We start from the raw sequence: 21,546 nt of genomic DNA on the forward strand, positions 1-21,546 counted from the left end.
CATTTGCTAAGAATGCATTATGAGTTCTTGATATAAAACATGCTGATACATTCCAAACAACAATATAAAATCTATATGATAGTTTGCAATTGGGGTAAATTTATTATTATTATTATTATTATTATTATTATTATTATTATTATTATTATTATTATTATTATTACTATTATTAAAAATAGCTTTTCTCTCAAATACCTTTTACAAAGGTCTGGGTTCCTCTTCCTAGTTCTAGACATCTAACAGCTCACTGACACCCTTTAAATACAGGAAGATGAGTTCTTTCCAAGAATGATTTCTGCCATGTCTCTCACAACTCTATCCTGTAATGAGATGATTTCCCAGTGAAAATGCCTTTGCTCTCCACTGGTAGCCACGTCCCTTGCATTTCTCCTATAATACTGGAATTTTCAAAGTCTATGGGGACAAAATCCACTTTGTTAGCTATATAAAATTGTCATACAACATTTGAATGTTCAACTGGCTCCATCACAAATAGCTAGTCACTGCAAATTCTTAGAAGTCAACCACAGCTTGATTATCTTCTGGAAGAATCTTTCTTATAAGGCCATAATAAACCAAATGATGATATGGAAAAGGATCTCAAGTAATTTTTGTATAGTGGGAAAGATAGTTTCCTTCTCCTATTTTAATTATGTGGGAGAGACCTAATAATAATAATGATAATGTTTGTAGAGTGGATTGAGCAGAAGAGAAGAAAGAGAAGTCTAATGAACCCAAAATATACATAATACTCTTGTTGGCAAGTGCTGGAAAAATTAAAGAAAACAAATAAAGATCTGATAATATATCAAGCAGATCAGGCCAAGATTAATAGAAGATACAACAGAAGGATGGGATACCATTAGGAGGGGCCTGGACAAACTTGAGAAAGGGGCCCAAAAGAACCTGATGACGTTCGTTAAGGTCAAGTGCAAGGTGTTGCACACGGGTTGAGGCAATCCGAGACACGGACACGGACTGGGAGCAGAACTCACTGAGAGCAGCCCTGCGGAGAACTCAGGAGTTCTTGTGTGTGAAAAGCTGGACAGGAGCCCACAGCCCAAAAAGCCAATTGTGTCCTGGGGTGCGTTCAGAGCCCCGAGAGCAGCAGGGTGAGGAGGATCCTGCCCCTCTGCTCTGCTCTCATAAGACCCACCTGCAGTGCTGCACGCAGCCCTGGGGTCCCCAGCACAGGAAGGATGTGGGCAAGCCACGAAGATGCTCAGAATGCTGGAGCACTGCTCCTGTGGTGACAGGAAGAGAGAATTGGGGTTGTTCAGCCTGGAGAAGACAAGGAGCTGGGGAGACCTTATATCATCCTTTCAGTAACTTAAAAGAGGCTTTTATATGGGCAGATTGTAACAGGACGGGGGCAATGGTTTTAAACTGAAAAAGGACAGATTTAGATTAGATGTTAGGAAGAAATTCTTTACCATGAGGCACTGGCATAGGATGCCCAGAGAAGCTGTGGATGTCTCATCCCTGGAAGTGTTCAAGGCCAGGCTGGATGAGGCTTTGAGCAAGCTGATCTAGTGAATGCCAGCCCTGCCCATGGCAGGAAGGTTGGAACTAGATGATCTTTAAGGTTCCTTCCAACCCAACTAATGCTATGATTCTATTATTCTAATACATTAATATTATATTAAATAGATTAGTGTTCCCACCTTGCAATCTAGAAACCAACCATAGATATACTCAGTATGATGGTTTCCACCTACCCAAACCATGGCTGGAGATGGTGCTCAGTTCATTTGCCTGTTAGAAAAGGACACTGCCATCAAATACCATCAACAGGGGTTTTCTGTAATGTAACTCCTTTTCTGCATCAAGTTGTCAATACAATCCTTGTGCTAGTTATAGACAGTATTTTGACTGCATTTTCCTCATGACACTAGAAAGACCATCTGGCTAAACAGATGTGGTAATCTGATTTGTTTCTCCAATGAACTGAAAAACCCACAATGGCTTGAATGGGAGTTCCCAGGAGTGCCCAATCCAGCATCTTCACTGTGCTTCCACATATTATGTTTATCACTTCAGGAACGGCTTGGTAATGGCTTATTTGCTTGTGGGAGTTACCAAGAAAGCAGGAATTTCCATACAAGAGACAAAAACTGACCATATTTTTGTCACAAAAAAAATTAGCCATATGGCCATCTGTTATTCTTTTGCAGTGTTTCATGTGTTATAAAACAAGAAACTGGAAAAATGCAAGCCAAACCTTGGTCCCTCAGAAGGTATCAAATCTCCCATGGATTTGAACAGCACCATTGGCTATTTCATCTGTTTATTTACAACCTTATCTAAAGCCTGCAAGGGCAAGTCTTCTCACAACCATGTGTTTTAATGTAGATGTACAACCTTAAATACGGAATTGCTTGTCTAGATAACATGCCCCTGACAACATAATCTTCATCATCTGTCTTAATTTTTAAACCCCTTAGGTTCATAAAAATAAATATAATTTTAAATCTTCCAAAGTCTACAGAAAACTTGCACTTACCCAACATCAATTTCTTCTCTTTTAAATTTACTTTCATGTCTCAAGCCTGTACTGTTTGATACCACCATGTATATAACTTGCATTACTGCCAAATAAGTTTAAAAAATTTAAAAATTACAAAGAATGACCCCCACCCAATCTCTAGTTTTATAAATTAGAAATGTATATGTTTAAAGATTAAAAGGAAGGCATTTCAAAAATCTTTGTGGACACATTTCATTTTAGTTCAGGTAATAGAGTCTGGATAGTTTCTTTTCTCAAGTGTTTCTCAGCACTATTAACAATGAATAACAAACACTTACTTAATTATGCCCATTCATTTTGCTTTGCTATGCAGCATCTTGTCAGAGCTTTTAGACTTACATTTCAGAGAAGTTTCCAGATATAAGGTTCCTCTTAGATAAAGGATTGGGCTGGCTTTCTGATATTGGACTGCCCTTGTCTTGAAGTAAGGAGAGAGACAAATGAAAATTAAATGACCAAGCCCCAATCACGGTCTGAATGAGCATGACTAACAGCAAGCTTCTCATTATGCTGAACTCACAAAGCCGAGTTTGCAGAAATTCAAAAGCTGGAGAAGAAAAGGACAGAGGTACAGACATCCCATCAGGCTTCACCACTCATCTAGCTAATGCCCTAGGGAATAAAGATATGAGCTGGCTGGGAAGAAAAGAAAAGCACATTACAGTAAAGAAGAAGGTGGGGATGTATCTAAAGATTCCACATGCCTGACAGCCAGGATTTTACAGGAATTTAGGGATGCCTGGGTTGGATCATCTGGTGCACTCCAGGAAGAAGGAAGGTACTTTGTTCCTTTAGGAGGAAAACATTTTTTCATTATATTGCATTTTGTCAATTTAGGGTAGCAAAAGAGCAAGAATTGAGGCTTTAATGCAATAAATGAGTTCTGGCAATTTAAAAAAGCACATTTTTTAATCCATCATGGATTATATTAATGGAACTACCCTCACTTTGGGCAAACTCTTACCCTCCACCATAATGCTTCTACTCCACTGCAGATGTGATGAGCACTGTTAGCACTCCCTTTGGTTATACAGGAAGTGATCTACATGGTAACTAGGGACTGCATTTCTTGTAAAGAGTTTCCTCTTTGTTTTTCTTTTGGCTCCAAGACATCCTGTCTGCATAGCAACACGGCTTCAGCTGTCCCTTGACCCGGCTATTGCACCAACGTGCTGGGAATAAAACCTGTGAGGCTTCTTCAGCCAGGGAGCCACGTGAACTCACTCACACCACCCACTCACAGGACTGCCACGGGGTTTTCATAACGTTTTCATAACATTTTCATAATGCAAAAGGGAAGGAGAAAAGGTGCAAGGTATTCTGGCCCACTGACGTACTTTGCAGTGACACGGGCCACTCCACAGAAATCAGTGGCCCTTTTAGGACCACGTACAGGCTTTCGCAGCATTATATGTAGAACAATATTTCTATGAATCTGGAAATGTAAATATAGCCCAAAGTACTCTGGCAACATGTAAGATGCACACGCACGAGCCCAGAATAGATGAGCAAAGAAAATGATTGAGATGAACAGTCACGTGGAAATAAAAACACTGGGTACATGTATAGAAAATGGAAACAAATAACTGAAAACTGCCTGAAGGCAAGTACTACTGGTGATAATCCAGGGATAATGTTTTCGTAGGGATTAACTGTTCTGGAGCACTTTTCCCATGTGTAAAGCACAACATACTTTTTATTCAGATAGGTTGATTTGGCAGTCTCTTTATTTCTAGCAAAAACTATTTATTGTGCCTGTGCAGAAAAAATTTCCAGGCTTGGACAGCCAGAATACAGAGATTTTTTCTCTCCCACTGACAATTGCCTTCTGGATAGAGCTCAAGAGCTAATTTCCCACAGATAGTCCACTTCTATAGAATTATTAGAAGCTAGTGTGCCAAACTAATAATTTTGAATTTTGTATTTTTAATACATTTGGCTACACATTAAATGTAATTTTTATACTAAATGTGTTCATTCTCTGGAAACAGATTTTGTTTCTTTGGCAAAATGTCATTATTCTTACAGAGAAATAACAAAGAGGTACATCACTTTAAAAGAAACTGCTGTGCACAAAGACCAGCATTTACCTTTTGATAGCAGTATTTTTTCACTCAGTTTTATTGCTGTGGACCTGCTGGTGATTTTCTGTATGAGAAAATAAATTTTCTGACAATGAAAATATGATTTCCTTTCAGGTTGTTTCAGAGCACGTGCTCTTTCTCATGATTTTTCATGTTTCAAAGATACCCAAGGGTAGTAGATACAGGAAGCAGAAATATCCTTATTCCTACAATTCTTGGCTGTATGTTAGAATAACCCCAGAATTTATGTCTCTGTGAAAATAACCTCAGGTCCATTAAACACCATTTTTATGCTATACAGAAAAGCTCCTGGGGAAAAGAATCTTAAAAATAAATGAGTGGATAGACTAACACACCACAGGGGCTAATTTGCGGCACTGAGCAAGCAATTCTAACACAAGGTCACTAATTTTTTGTGTTTCCCTTGTCATATGCTTGCCACAATTGTGGTGAGAACTAATCAACAGATAAATAATTGCTTCTTCAATCCAAGACTCATATAGCACCTTTACAATTAAATATGATTATTACTATTATAAACTACAATTTTCAGCATCATGTTCCAGACTTTAACCGCAGTTTTCTTGCTGAGCTTTTAAGAACCACAATATAGAACTCAGAAAGTGAACCTTTCTCAGTCCAGGTGTGTAGCCATGATATTTTATGAAAATCTTTTTGTCAGGATTTTCTTCTCCTGAGAAGCTGAGAGGCCTCAGCTTCAAGATGCAAACAATTATTATCTGCTAGTGTGGAATGCAGCAGGTGCATCCTTGATTGGTCAATGTGAGGTGTTTCTACTCAATAACCAATCAAGGAGGCAGCTGGGTCAGACTCTCTGGGAGTCACAAGCCTTTGTTATTCACTCCTTTCTATTCCTGTCTTGCCTTCTGATGCATCTTTCTCTCTGTCCTTTTAGTATAGTTTTAGTGTGGCATTTTAACTATAATATATATCATAATGTAATAAGCCAGCCTTCTGAAACATGGAGTCAAGATTTCTCCATCTCTCACCCTTGTCCTGGCTGCCCTAAAGGCCACAGAGGTGTTATTGAACAATTATTTTGCTTTAAAAAACACAATTAAGCAAACAAATGTCATGTATGGAATTTATATTTTAAAATAAATAAATATCTAAAATATTTAAATATGAAATATTGGGAAGTTTGACTTCTAAGAGTAATAAATATAGTGTTAAGACTGTAACTAACATCCCTTGTTTTGTACAAATGTGCAACAGAAGAGATGAGATGAAAAACAACTGTGCATGAGTTAAAAACTAATGATGCTCAGCTGTATCCTTCTGTGGCTCTAGATATACTGTGACTGTATTCCTTCAATAAAACTGTGGGATTTGGTCATCACTAAGCAACTGTGAGCTCAGAAGTGATTGCCACCTAAATCACTTGTCCTAATCAAGAAGTTTAATGTGTGTTTATAATATTTGTACTGAGTGTACCAATGCACATGTAATATAAGGCTCAATGTGCTGAAGATGCTTTGTACAGAAATGTAGAAATTGGGCCCTGAGGAAAGGAGATGTGTTTTCCTCCTGAATGAAATTAGTATTGTTAATTGAGCACAGGGGACAGCACCTGACCTGCCAAGGTCTTGGGTGAGAGGGTAAGTGGGAAGCAGAACGTAGATGGGCAGCAGAGATTCCACAACTCCATCCTTTCCTGTCAGGGCTAAGGGGTGTGTGTGTGGATAGAAAGGTTCAGAAGGAGCTAAGGACATCTGCATTTCACCAGGACCACATTCAAAGAGCATCACCTTCCAGAGACCAGCATTCAGCAGCTGGATGAAAAGCAGCTGCAGGGAGTTTATTCTGGCGAAAACAGTTCCATGCTAGGAGGAAGCACATCACTTAAATTCATCTGCATGCCTCTGATGTCCTGTGAGGCTTTCAGAGCACAATTTCTTGTTTTAGTCTATCCATTCTTAAACAACTCCATAATTTCAGCTAAATGTTTTAAGCTATAATTTTCTCACCACCATCTAAAATTAGGGGACAATAACTGCTGCATTAATAAACACCAACATAATTAAAGTTTTTCAGAACCAAAAAGGTATTTAGAAGAGGGACACAGGTCCAGCCAACATGGACATTAGCAGTACAAGCTGGAGCCTGTGAGCACAAAAGCAAGTTCAAGGACTGTTTCCTTTGATCAATCCCTGTGTATCTGGTATTAGCACCAGGGACAGGAACCAGATTGCCAAAGTTCACATATCTTGGAATAGGGCTTATGCATCTCCTATCCTGATGGTTTGACAGGGAGGAGCAAACTTGAGGATATCTGTCAGAGAAAGCTGTAGAGTCATAAGTATCCATAGAGATGTGTAATATCCTAATAAGGGCTAACAGCAGTCCTAGGGTATATGCTACCAAATGAAAGGGGAACTCTAGAGGCATCTAGAAATAACTTCATAATTGAAATAATTTCATTATTTCTCATGAAAGCTGCTGACAAGGTACGCATACAATTTTATTTCAATTAATTACATTGGAATTTTTAACTCCTTTTTTTGTTAACATGGAAATAATCCTCAATTGCTATTCACTTGGAAGTGAACTGCAGTATTGATTTACACTTTTGTATATACTGCTCTTTCTCTGGACTACTGGGGGATTTTATTTAAAGCTGCATGTTCAATTCTGGACTATTCATGTAATCAGATAGCCAACCTTCACATCTTCTTAATCTGGTGGATTTCATACCACATTTTTCTGAGAATGTTTCATATGTACTTTAGTAAAATGGCAAAATCGCCTTCTGTCTAATTTTCCTTCTGTTGATTACTTTATATTCCAAACCATATGTTTTTCTCATTTTGCTTTGTTTGTGATTGAATGTAAAATTAAGATAGTTACCTAATTGACATGCCAGGTAGCAGTAAGTCATCTCAATTTGGCAATTATTAGGTTTGTCAGTGCAAATAGTCTATTCCTATGAGCCTTAATTAAACATGAAAAGATGGAAATTTACTCTCATTGAAGAAAAAGGAAGTTGATATCCCAAGGTACTGGAAGCGTTCAGACTGTGAGTAGTAGAAATCTGACTGGAATGCCAACTAATGTCTACATGATAATAAAAAAACTCTGACTTGAAAATTAACCAAGCTCCCAAACGCTTCTCCATTCCACAGTACCCTGAAAAAGCCCTTGTTTCATTAGCTGCATAGCTGTAGCTTTCCAGAGCAGCACAGTAGCAGTGGTAGCAGTGATTTGCCATCTCAGCACACACAAGCCGGTGGAGCAGGCTGACACAGGCACTGCCTGGCTGTGAGTGCCATGGCTCACTCTAATGAGTTCCCTTTCATTTTTCAGATTTTCACACCCAGCTACAGAGACTCACTCCATCAAGTACATATTAGTATGGTAAATTAACTTTCTGCAGGACTGATGAGTTTCCTGGGAGGAGAGAGGGAGGAGAAGGTGAGGCAGGGAGTCAAAGATAGCACAGCGAGGTGAAGGACTGTGGTTCAGAGCACCCAGTTCCTGTCCATACCTTTTGAAATAAGAATGCTGTTTTCAGCTCCAGGCCTTGTGCACAAGTGAGATACTGAATGCACACTTTGATACTAGGGGAAAGCATTTTAATGTTTAAAAGTAAAAAAAAATTAAATCACACTAATTCACTCCAGCACTGAAATGAAGTGCCCTGCTTTAATGCTTCCTTCAGGAACCCTGTAAAACTAAACAGCTTATATATATATATCTTATACAAATAGTAATGTTTATAGTTCAAGAAATGCTACAAGAAGAGGTCCCTGAAAGACCCTAGTTCACTTTGTCTCAAGTAATAAAAACACAGGCTTATTAGCCTTCAGAAAAAAGCTGGTATCATCCAGAAAGGCTGATCTGCATTTCAAAATCCAGGTCACTGAAGACCTAAAACACAGGTTTCCACTAAGACATGGTCACACTTTAACTACAAGGCTCAGAAACCAGTGTAGAGCTCAACTAGATATTTGATTAACATCTGGCCAGAAGTGCCATACTGTTATGTGCATGTGTAACTCTAGGAAGGCATTGCTAAGCCATCCTGTAGGAAAAAAGAACAAACCCTCACGCCAAAGAAATGAAGTAAAGTACATTTATATTTTGATCCATGAAGTAACTGCAACCCTGAATTTGCTAAAGACATCAAGCAAATGGTTTAAACTTTTAGTATTTCAACTGTTCATCCACAATATAGAGACTTTGTGTGCTTCAATCGTGACAATTTCATTTGATTGCAAGAGAAGAGAAGATCTCTGAAAGAAGTACAGTCAATATTACCTCTCTCTCTTTCTCTCTCCTGCACATCCTCAAGGATTTTCACTGGGTTTGTGAATATTTTTTCACTGGTTTTGTGGATTTTCACTGGTTTTGTGAAAGCACTGAGGCGGGATGAAGGGAGAAGGAAGGAAGCAGAAGTTTCAGGATGACAAAATTCTGAAACAGTTGACTTTTGCAACAGATTGTGTAGAGGTTGTGAACCACTGATCAGTCTCGACAGCTGCTGTGAGGACTATGTAACAATGATAAAATAAGCACTGCTACAGCAACTAGCAGATCTGAACATGCCAACAGCTATGGAATGTGATGCTGACAGTTCACTGGTTTTTTTCTTTGAATTCTTTCATTCTTAGTGTTAGCAATGGCTCTCTCCATCCAAGCTGCAGCACTCTCTTATTACCCTTCAGATAACCTTTTTAATGAATTCAGTATTTTGTTTCAGAAATAATCACAGTATCCCAAATTCATTCTTCTGATTTCTCAGAGGAATAAAACATAGATCAAAGGTGAGCTGCAAAGGAAGAAGGTCTCTTATAAAAATGCATGACAGTTTTGGAAACTGGTGAACTTCCTTCAAAATAAAAGATGAAGTGAAAGTAATTTGCATGTTATTGTTGGGAAATTTACCCAGTCTGCATTCTTTTATCAGGCTATGCTGGAAACTGGGGCATGCATGTAAATGGTGATATTTTTAAGCTTTCCAGGCTGGATCATCTTGTCCTGTCTGGATGGACTCTCTTCAATGCATTGGGAGTCAGTTTTAAATGCCTCCAAGAACCACATATAGCCACAGAATTACAGATATATTCGATACTTGGTAATAATCAGAAGTTTGGACTAAATGTTTGCATTCCCACACATCTGCTGACTCTGTAACCCCTGAAAAAGCCTTTGGACAGTAGGACTGCTTTCTGGATTCATGTGACCATGATTCCTCCCTCTTCCAGACAGAGTATCAGCATATGTTACTGATTTGTTCAAGCATTAGTAAGATTCATTCCACTAGCCTGGATACTCCACAAGCTACTGTTCAGAGCAATTAAGATTTAGCTGTTTAGATTTCATCTCTTAAAATTGTCTGACTTCCTCATTTCCCACATTTAGAGTCTCCAGAGGAGATTGTCCAGAGGATATGAGCCATTATATGCTCTGCAACAGGAGCAAAAAAAAAAAAAAAAAAAATTTAGCCTTTAAAAATAACCACTAGAGAAAAGGACTTGTCCTTCTTTGCCTGTGAAACTTTACCAGCTTTAGGACCCTTAGTTTTACCTCTTCCCTCCCAGATTTAGGTTTTAAACCATTGCTGCCTTTAAATGACAGCTCCCAATGTGCACATCTTCACATGTGATGAGAGGAGCTCTCCAGACTCTAGATCCAGCTAGTAGGACTGGACACTAATGGTTAATGGAGCTTGCAGCAGACTTCACAGCACTCGGGTCTCACAAAGATAAACAATTTTGGGAGCTCAGTACAGTCCTAAGCGCTTAAGTAAGGATCAGGAATGAAAATTCCCATTAGCTTCACTGAGATTAGTGTTTCAATCTAAACTGACTCCATTCCACATTGTTAAAGGCTCTTAGTATCCAGTGTTGTGATTTACAGCCACATTTTCAGAACTGTTTGCTACCCAGCATGCTGGTCCTCTTCTGGAAATTACTGTTTTCAATTTGCTTTGCAGCTTAAATGAGAATCTGGGGTTTTTTACTGTGGCTTTTTTTTTTTTTTTCCAATATGGTTGCTGATCTTTAAAGTTCTGTTTACTAAAGACAGATTTTAAAATCTGTTCCACAAAATGATATTAAGCCCAGACATTATTTTTCCTGGGATAAGCACAGAGACAGAAATGCAGCAGAAAGGCATGTTACCAGTATCCTCATCTTCCCTGAGTTGCTGAAAGTCGGCTTCAAAGTTAACACTGCCTTTGGGGTTTGTTTGATTCTGGTTTTATACGTAATGAGTATTTTGGCCCTTTGTTTTAAAATTCATGGAGCACAATCTCAGCTTCTCTTTGAAATATATAATAAGCCTTTTATGTGGTTTAGAAGTAGACCTGCATTTTGGCACAGGACCTGCCTATTCATGTCTGTAAGGAGAAGAAAAATAATAATGGCAAAAGCAGTTTTGTATGGAGAACATCCAGGCAACAAGACTATGCCTTTTTTTTTTTTTTTTTTTTAGCCAAGTCCTGTTTGAAAAGCAGAAAAGCAGTTGCAATCGCTTTTGGTTTTAAAGTTATCAGAACCCAGTTTTAATACAGCTATGGAGCACCAAGAAGATTGCTCATCCTGAAAAGCACTCCCCAGTGATAGTGCTGGGCCACAAGCCCAGTTGCTTTTCAGCACACTGCCATTTAGATTCTGCTATATTAATTTTCTTTTCATAGCAACTTCACTGAACCTCTGGTGAAAAAGATTTTTTTCCTAATGATTTACAGTAATTGTCTCCGATGTGCAGATTTGTATTAAGTGCTTAAGGAATGCATTAAGACTCTCTACCTCATCAACTGTTTTACTACCCCCCACAAGCAAAGCTTCTACTGAGGCAAATAATGTTACTGTCATTCCTTTCCAGACTTTATCTGCCCCTCTAGATATGCAATGCTCCTTACAGAGCTATATTGTGATGTCCCCAAAGCAGTGCTATTTGTTGCTCTATTTGTTTGCATCAAAAATTTCTAAAATAACAGCATTAGTTTTATTATTCCATATCCATTTGAAAAATTCAATAGCACAGCAGTAATATTAATAACTTTAAAGATTTTTTTAAAGTAATCTTTATAAATAAATACATATTATGTTTTCTGTGTTGCAGTTAAATTTAGGTGATTCATGCAAGCAAATATACTGTCATGCTGTCCAGGAATACCGCTGGCACACCAGATGTAATCTTCTGGAAGGTAGCGACTAAAATCATTGTGTGGGTAGATAAATCAGTATTTTTTATAATCTATAATTTCAAGACATGATGCAGTTCTACAGCAACACAGGATTGGTATAATATGCTAAATATATCAATTGTATTTGGCGTAATACACTTAACATTGGTATAATATACCTTAAAAGTGTTCCTGTTATAGGGAGAGCTCAAGTGGCCAAGGCACACTCATAAAACCAGCTCAGCTCTACCAGTTAAGAGATGATCCCAGGAAACATCAATTTCTGCCAGTACAATTGCATCTATGTTTGGGACATCTGTAAACACAGCTGTGCCATTCTGGAATCCTACTTTTTTACAGCCACTGAAAGCCTGAAATCCAGCTTTAACCTGATATTTTGAGGAGCTCTGTGCCATCTTTAGAAAGATGCTAGTCTGTCTTGAAAGAGACTGCAAATGCACCCACTTAAATTTCAATAGATTTTGGAGATTCTTTTGTTCTACACGTATTAAAATGAAGGACTAAAAATCAATTCCCTTCAAGGCCAGAAATGTGAGACAGAAGCCAAATTTATGACAAACCATTTGATTCCAATTAATGAAATAGCATTCTTTTTTCTTTTTTTTACCCCCTTCATTTAAGTTACAAAACATATCCAAATAATATAGGGGCAATAAATTCACAAAGTAAGAAGCTTTACTAATGTTAGCATTATATTATGATCATTCCTAACTCTACTCTTCCAGCTAAAGGACCATTGGTGCTTGTTTCTATTAGAGCAGAGATATGCTTCTCATGTTCAGTGACCCAGTTCCAAGAAGTATCACAATATAGAAGCCTATTTTCCACTTAATAAACATGCATAATTCCTGTGAATATTAGCAGTGATTATGCACACTTACACACTCTAGGGCATATTCATCTAAACCCAGTGAATTCAAAAAATCTGAAGGAAAATGTATTTGGCCCTCTAGACTGCAAGAAACCTAAAGAATGATAGGAACACTCAAGAGTTTTTTATTGGTATCTTTTATTTTAATGACAGTTTTGTATATTAATTTCTTAGCTCTCTGCCTGCAATGATAATGAAGTTTCATGCAAGATGAAAGAATTAAGGACTTTTTAGGAGAGAAAAAGGAAAATTAAGACAGCTAGTAAGGATTAAGCTTAACAGTTAGTGTATTCTCTTTGAAGAAGGAAATTTTAGGTTTCAGCTTGTCTGATGCAATTTCCTACAGAAAAAGAGCTTAAATGGAATATTGCCAGCAGCCCAGAAGGTCACATCTCATCACAGGTAGATAAATGAGAGGGCAAGCAGTGCAGATTCAAACAGAGACATGATAATTCACAGAATGGGTAAAGTTGGAAGACACCACAGCAGATCACCTGGTCCAACCTCTCTGCTCAAGCAGGGGTATCCCAGAGCACATGGCACAGAACTGCATCCAGAGGGCTCTGGAATATCTCTAGTGAGGAGGACTCCCCAGCCTCTCTGGGCACCCTGTTCCAGTGCATGGTCACTCCACAGTAAGGAATTTCTTCCTCATATTCAGGTGAAACTTCCTGCGCATCACTGTCTGCCTCCTGACCTATCGCTGGGTACCATGGAGCAGAGCCTGGTCCTTCCACTTGACACCTTCCCCTCAGATACTGATAAACATTGATGAGATCTCCTCTCAGTTATTTCTTCTTGAACAGGCCCAGCTCCCTCAGCCATTTTTTCATAGCAGAGATGCTCCAGTCCATTTGTCATCTTTGTCACCCTCTGCTGGACCTACTAGAGGAGCTCCATCTCTCTCTTGCCATGAGAAGACCAGAAATGGACACAACTCTCCAGATACATCTCACCAGGGCTGAGTAGAGGGGCAGGATGATCTCCCTCGACCTGCTGGCAATGCTCTTCATCTAATCGATTCAGTTTTCTACAGCTTAAGGAGTACATAAACCACTGTGATAAAGGTAAGAGAATTACATTATTTTTGTCACTTAAGAAAGAAATTAAAAGGACTCCAGTCAGTTGATTTTCCTTTTTCTACTGTTCTAGATAGTTCTCTGCAGTAGGAAGATGTAACTCCCATACCCTGGAGAAACTTAGAATTTAGCACCAGCTCCTGTCCTGAGCAATGCCTTGTGGTTCTGCATGTTACTTTACAAAATGTTGGCTCGAGTTTTAGCTTCCTCAAAATGCTATCCATAGATTTGCTCCCCGCCCATGCTCCATGCAGACTTTCAGGACATCTATCTCAGTGGTTCAGTATTGAGGACTCTTTGTGGCTCTGGGCTTGCAGTATATAAAACCAACTCTTCAGTAAACTATTAAAAAACTGAAGAAGCATTCACTTTATTCAGTGCCATGGAGGGAAACATAAGCCCTAATAGTTTGTCATGGATTTTGTATCCCAAGAAGAATCTATCTACCCAAAAATGGACCAGTATTTCAATAAACCTACTATACTGCAGAAAATGTTAAATATGCAACAATATGAAGTATATTTCTGATTATTAGCTGCTTATTTAAAAGAGGTATTCTTGACTGAATATTTTTATAGACACTTGCATTAAAAGTGCTGCAAATAATTTTTCTGTAGAGTCCATTGGTGAAACTGCTATTTATTTTAAGCACTGGATCATTTGTATTCATAATGGAAACTTCAATAGCAAATGTTCCCAAGCCAAACTAGAGTAATTCCCCCTTTAGTCAATACAGTATTTATCTACATCAGTAAACAGCACAGTACAATTGATGCAAATATGTAGAGTTGGAAGGGTTCATGTTGAGGACCTGACATCCACATCACACCTGTTCTGGAGGTTCCCTTTCAGGCCAACCCAAGCTTATTAGCTGCAATTAGATAAGTAACACATCATGTGTGATCCCAGGACACATCTAGTTATATTTTATAAAAAAAAAACCCCAAAACAGTTTCTATGCCCTAAGATTGTGCACCCCGCTCTGTAATTCTGACAGAAGTGCAGATAACCAGGAAATTCACTCCAAAGTATTGCTAATATAAAACGTTTTGTCTGTTTAAGCTGAGGGTATTTTCTATTGTGTATGAGTAAAAAAAGTTTCCTTTGCATGTAAGTTAGATGACCAATGCCTTTTTATCAACACACATGGAATTGCTCCCCACAGCTCCCACGAAAAAAGAAACAATGTCATCTTAGGTCATCATGAATTGGAAATGGAGGAAAGTCTTGTATTTCTTTTCAAAATATATTGATCTATGGAAATCTTCCTCAATAAAATCCAGTTCAGACAAACAGATAAATGTCATCCCTCCCAACTAGAAGTTTATGCAGAAGAATTACAAATCAATACATGCTTCATGCATTTTCACCCTGAATATATTTCCAGTGAAGTGAGAGGCTGTAAATGTAATCATAATGATCCGGGTCTCCTGCTGGTGGCTCCTCCTGGAAAGATCAAATTTCACATCTGGGGGTTTATCTGTAACCAGAAGCTGGGGTACACAGAATATCCTACACAGAAGAAGTTGCATCCACAGCCAATACTCAGACTATGAGCTCCTCAGAGACATTATTTTACAAGCATTTCTGTGACACAGAGAGGTAAAGCTATTTTAAATTTATTACAGCTAATCATATTTCTCCTCGCAAGATTAGTATTTTGCCCCGTATAGACATTAAATATAGGATGACAGTAAACTGGAATAAATATATAGCAGTGCCATTACACAGCAAAAATCAAGCCCCACAACTACCAAAGCAAGGCAGAGAATCCCATTTCATGTCCATGTCTAAAGATACATGAGGCCATAAAACTAAAAGCTGGATATTGCAGCTTAGTAAGATTACAAAGCTGTCTTTAAATTTCAGGAGCAAAATACTGCTGGTGCTCTTCATGTTATTTTTTGCTCAACCACCATTGCAAACATGATATTGAATTTACTCTCTGATATGTCTTCATGAGTAAAGTATCTTGTGGAATATTATGAATGCTTCAAACACCTGTTTGAAGGAAGGAAGTCCTGGAAGTTCTGAGTTATATCCAGATGTTTTTCCTCACCAGATATAAAATCATGAAAAAAAACCCAAACCACCACCCCACAAAAAAATCAACCAAAAAAAACCCCAAAACAAACCTACAACAACAACAAAGTCAAAAAAAGCCCCAAAAAACAAACAACAAAAAAAGAAAAAACAACAAAACAAAAAAAAAGTTCCCAAAGAAGACCTTTACTGTGATTTTCCAAAAAGAAAAAAAATATTTCTGAAGAGCTGACATACTTTATTAAGAATTCTTTAAAGAAGGTTTACTTTTCCCAGAAACATGTATGAGAAATCACTGGATGTGTGCCCTTGTTGGATGTGCAGTGAGTACTGTTTAAAATGGAACTTATAAATTATCAGTCAACAACAAGTACAACACCTGAGGCTGTACAGATTCTTTCATCTGAAAACATAATTCATTATAAACTCATTTGTTTCTTTAGACTAGGATTGTGAGGCAACATCTTCTTCAGCCATGAATATTCAAATATGAAGACAGAAGCTTATTTGTGTAAGCTGAATTAGAAGTTTATGCTAGAACCATTCATTAGAAAGAAAAAGGATCTAGGTAATACTTTGCAGAGTGATCTGGTTCAACGCTGAAGAAATTTAGGAAAGAGCTGCAGCGTGCATTTGAGGAAAACAACAGTCCCACTTGTCTGCAAAATTGCCAGTGTGCTCAATAGTAACTACTTACATTTGAAAGACTGCTTTATTTTTATTCAGCCTCACATTGTATTTACGATCCTATATTTCATCATTGCCATTCAATATTTGTCCTAATTAACATTACTTTGACGTGTCTGACCTTTAGGTCGACACTCAATTCTGAATTAAAATATAATTATCTTTGTAACATGAATACACTTTTTATGCTTCCTCCATGTTGTTCTTGTTACAGAATAAATACATAATAAATGTAAGGGAAAGACTGCATTGAACATGACAAAGTAATAAAAAATAAGAAGAAAATAAACAGATCAGCCTTCTTTCTCTTCCCAATAAAATGAGAAAAAAGTGACATCAGGGAAAATATAAAGGCAATATCTAAAATTTATGGAAGAAATCCTTTGTGCACAGTGCATAATTTATCTACAGGTCATACTGTCATGAAACTTCACCACTTTTACAAAAATATGTCCAGCAATCACATGGTTTATATTCAATAGGACCATGGCCATCTTTTAAAGGTGAACGACGTCACCTTTAAAATTTGAAATTACTGTCATGAATTTCAGAGCACAGAGAATGTATTATATTTCTTGAGAATAAATCACAGGTTTTTTCCTAAACTTTTGGTTCTTGTCACTATAGTTACACAAATCACTGGTGTGAAGAGGGTAACACTTCCCACTCATTGCCTCATCCTCACCATTGCTTCTTCAAGCAAAGTTATTCCTCAGTCTAAATGACGAGCAACTCTGGACCATATGCTTTACATTACTTCATAACTTTTTCTACAGTCAAATAACTTACTTTTAAGTTAACAAATAACTTAGTAAATAACTCACTTTTACGTAGAGCTGCTGAAACTCCTCAAGGTTCAGTCTACCACTTGGACAGTCCTTTAGGAATCCTTTGTACCACTGTTTTAGCTCGTGTTCATTGAACTCCGTGCTCTTCACCAGATCTTCCATCACCTCAGGGGCCAGCTTACTATTTTGTTTCCCCATTTTGCCTTAGGAAGAAATAAATGAATACAATTAGCCAAATGTGAACATTTTAAACTGGAAATAGCCACATAACTTGAACAATTGTTTTGAATTCACTGCTGCTTTCAGTCAAATGCAACTTCACTGATTTGCTAGTGAACATGAACCTAAGTTATGCTTGATTATTGGAGGTTGAAAATAGTGGAAAAGGCAATATTCTTCTTTCATTTAGGAAGCTTAAGGCCTGGAGACAGACTACTCTCATTAAAATTAGGCAATTTACAGCTTTTCTTTACAATAAGATTGAAAATGATTACTTATATTTTCTTAGACTATAACAAAAAAAATTTCACAGATTCAGGAATGTCCAGACAATTCCTCTTTATCTTTGTTTTGAAAATATCTTCTGATATGACAGCTACATTAGCAGCTACTCCTCACATGTCCAAGGCTGTGGACAGACAGGCTTGTAACATACAGCATTAGGTATTCCACTGGGAGGAAGCAATGCAAGAGTCCACAAACTTGGTCTCAAACAATGACGAAAGCAAACTGTAAAAATAAATTTAATTCATATGCATTTGTACAAATACATGCATACATACACACATGTATAAATAGATGTATATTTGTATATTTAATGCATAACTGATAAAGAGACGATTTACATTTCATCACTGTTTACATTTCATTGTCATTAACTCTGAAGATATTCACTGCATTTGTTATATACATTTTGTATATATTTAAAATATTAAACAGAAATACAAAATTTGCATGTATATATAGATAAATACAGTACTACTCATGTTGGCCCTTTGAGATACTTTCAGGTTCTTTGACATTTGACCAAAGACGTCCTTTGAGAGAACTTTAGAGGAGACCTCATCTTTAATATTTTCCCATTTTGCTACAGTTTTTTTCACTACAGATATCTTTCAGTTACTTTTTAATCAGATTATAGACAACACTTAACTTGTCCTGTAGAGAACTGCAAAGCAATGAGTAATTTCTTTCCAGAGCCCAGCTTTGCATTTCCATTTTTATCTCCAGTTTAGCATCTGTTTCTAATGACTGCACCACACTGAATGCATTGATTTCTAGTCCATATCACCCCCTCATTCCCAATTATAATCTATTGCTTTTGGCATCTTCCCCTATTTCAAAGCAGAAGTTTCTTTCTCCTCAGAAGGACATACATTGTTCTGTTCCAATAAATCAATATATTTATATAATTTACTTTATGGGAATGTTCCTTGAGCAGGTGCAAAGTTAATAATTTTTCCTGGTCTCTGTGTGTGGTGAACATATCCCCTGGTGCCACAGTGGCAGCAGCACCAGGTCTGCTCCTAAAAGATTTTATGGCCCCTCTCCTTTTTAGCCATGGTCTAAACTTACCCCATGCTCTAAACTTACTTTGAGGCTCTGCCAAGCTCCTGCTCACAGATTTTGGTAAACTTAGCAAAAATACATGAGAGTTAAATTTTCCAGTTAATTGTCACAGGTACAACTGAGCATGCAGATGTCCAGAAATCAGCTATTTTGACTAAATTACAGGTTAGCAGTTTATGGTATTTAGAGCAACTGCCCCAGCCTCGTGTCTGAAGTCCCCACCTTCTCATGTATGACAATGACCCAGTTTGGCACATTCTGAATTTAAATCCCATGGAGACTAAAGTATACTAATACAGTTATTTCTCTAGCTCCCACTCAGACAGGTTTTACAAGAAACAATGCCTTTCTAAATTTTTTTTTATTCTTTATGGGGCATGTTTGCTTCCTCTTTTTCTTTTTTATTTACACTCTGTTACCTTTTTAAGTCACAAGGTGCTTTGTTTAGGATCCAGAAAACCCCTAAAGATACTCAGCAGTTATAGTAACTATCCCACGTAGATTCAAAAAGCCATTCAGAAATCCATTCTTCACCTGGATTCATATCCTCATAAGTATTTAACTCAACAATATTTATGGATGAAAAAAAGCATCCTCAATGGGCAAAAATCAAGTGGTTTTGACTGACCACTTTTCTGTTATAGCAGCTTTTATATCTTCACCCATGTTAGCTTTACAGCCCTTGGGCCTGACACTACAGAGAGCTGGAACAGAACAGATGTGGTGAATCCCAGCCACATCTGCCAAAGTTATCTGTGCTGTTTTCAGTGATGGGAACTTAACCCACTGTACAACATCTACAGAGCGTGGAGTGGGCCTGAATGTGTGTAAGAATACATGAATGAAGACACACATATCCACACATAACCTATCATCAGAGTCAGAGAAACAAGTCACCAGCTTTTGCCTCAGCGATCCAGGTCCCTAATTTTGGGCAGCTGCCTGCCTGTCACAGGCTGTCCAGTAAGCGCCAAACACCTTTCAGAAGTGCCAAACACCTTTCAGCCATTTCTGATGTACCTCACCACAGAATATCTCCCTGTAAAGGAAACCACAGCTGACATTTTGATAAACACTCTCAGAAACTATTTTTTCCACAGAACCAAACCAATATTTGAGAAAGGTATAATTTGTGATTTCCAGCTTCTGTACTCTTATTTGCTTCTCCAGCACAGCATGGTGAATAATCTGCTGGGCTTTGTTTGGGACAGAGTAAGCAAACTGACCAAGCTGGTCACAATGCTTTCCTGGAGTCAGAAGCACTCATTCTTTCTTCATGTTTTAAAGCTCTTTTCTTAGAGAAATTGAATTACAATCTGCAAGAAAGCTCAAGAGTCTCATATAATTATCAAATATAAACTCAGACTTCTGGCTCTGGGAGATCCATCTTATTTGGGAATAAAACTCAAATACGTAGTTTATCTAGTTAATCATATCCTAACATCTTCTAAAGCTTCATTGAATCTCTCATTATTATTGAAAAAGTACAATCACCCATTAGCAATGAGTATGCTACTGCCAACACATTTAGTTTTCTAAAATGAAAACTATTTTTAATTAACTTACAATCACAGTTTCCCAAACAAGCTTTTTCTTTGTGAAAATCTACAAATATGCCTTAGGAAAAGACAGGACAGAGCAGCTGCACAGTCACTAAGATTTCAAGAGTAGGAAAGATCACTTTGCAAGCATTTTTTTGTTTAGTAAATTTTTTAATTTTCAACTATAAATTAATTTTTAAGTGCCATATTTCCAACCATGCAATGTGACAATCCAAGCACTGCTATTCATAATTGGTTGTGTTTTATGGCAAAAAATCACGGAAAAAAAAAAAAAGGCTCCATGTGGGGGAGAGATTGCTGATAACCAAGGGACCAGGTACGTGGGTGCCACATAGCTTTGTTACCATGTCAGGTCTGTTCCCAGTGAGATTACTCTGGCAGGAGACTGTGTATTAACACTAGCAAGGGCAACACAATCCAAATTAGAGATCAAGAAAAACACTAAAACTCTACTGTTGTGCTACAAGTAGCAAGAGCAAGGAAGGTTGAAGTTAAAAACATATCACTTTTCTGAAACACTTGAAAAGGCCATCAGCCATCCAGAGAAAATTGCTTTTTAGAAACATTTAGTAGGCTACTCCAGTATTTCATTAAGTAACACCTTAATTGCTGCTTTTACAGGTCCATAGAAAAGTTAGATTTTAAATGTGGAATTTTATTAAACAGCCAATCCCCAACCTAAGGCAGTCCAGGCTGTGCCAGCAGCAGGTGGGGCAATATGAGGATAGACCTGCCTGCTCTTTGCCTTGATGGACCTCAGGAGGCTCACACCAGACAGCTCCTCCAGCTTTAAGGCCTGGTATTGTTTGTTTGATATATTTCCTGCAATGCTATCATGTCCCACACATGCTCGTGTTGTTTCAAAAGCTCTCCACTCAATCATCATCCAGAGCTCCTGGCCAGTGGCAAGGCTTTTTCCCTAGAATATTCCACAGCAAGTCCTGCACAGGTTTATCAGGTCTGCCTCTCCCATTTGGCTCGCCAGCAGTAAACTGCCAGTGTGAGCACAGTTTCACAAAACAAAATTTAAACTACACACCTAAGAAGTAAAAAATTTAATTTGAATAGCAAAACATGACTTACAGATTCTTGTTTGCTTCTTAATGATCTCAAAAGACCTCCCAAACTGTTGCTTACACAGCTCCATTCCCAGCCTTCTTGC

At 37.8% G+C, this 21,546-nt stretch overlaps 1 protein-coding gene across 2 annotated transcripts in view; it reads right to left on the minus strand.

The window, feature by feature from the left end:
- The window catches only part of VSNL1 (visinin like 1), an 86,852-nt gene that overhangs the window by 29,966 nt on the left and 35,340 nt on the right, over positions 1-21,546 (minus strand). For both annotated transcript variants that reach the window (XM_038130812.1, XM_038130814.1), the window contains exon 2: positions 17,290-17,456. In XM_038130812.1, coding sequence (XP_037986740.1) covers positions 17,290-17,451 — 162 coding nt within the window. In that variant the 5' untranslated portion in view covers positions 17,452-17,456. The remainder of the gene's footprint in view (positions 1-17,289; positions 17,457-21,546) is intronic.

This window comes from Motacilla alba, chromosome 3, assembly GCF_015832195.1.
Source record: "Motacilla alba alba isolate MOTALB_02 chromosome 3, Motacilla_alba_V1.0_pri, whole genome shotgun sequence".
Classification (NCBI taxonomy): Eukaryota; Metazoa; Chordata; class Aves; order Passeriformes; family Motacillidae; genus Motacilla; species Motacilla alba.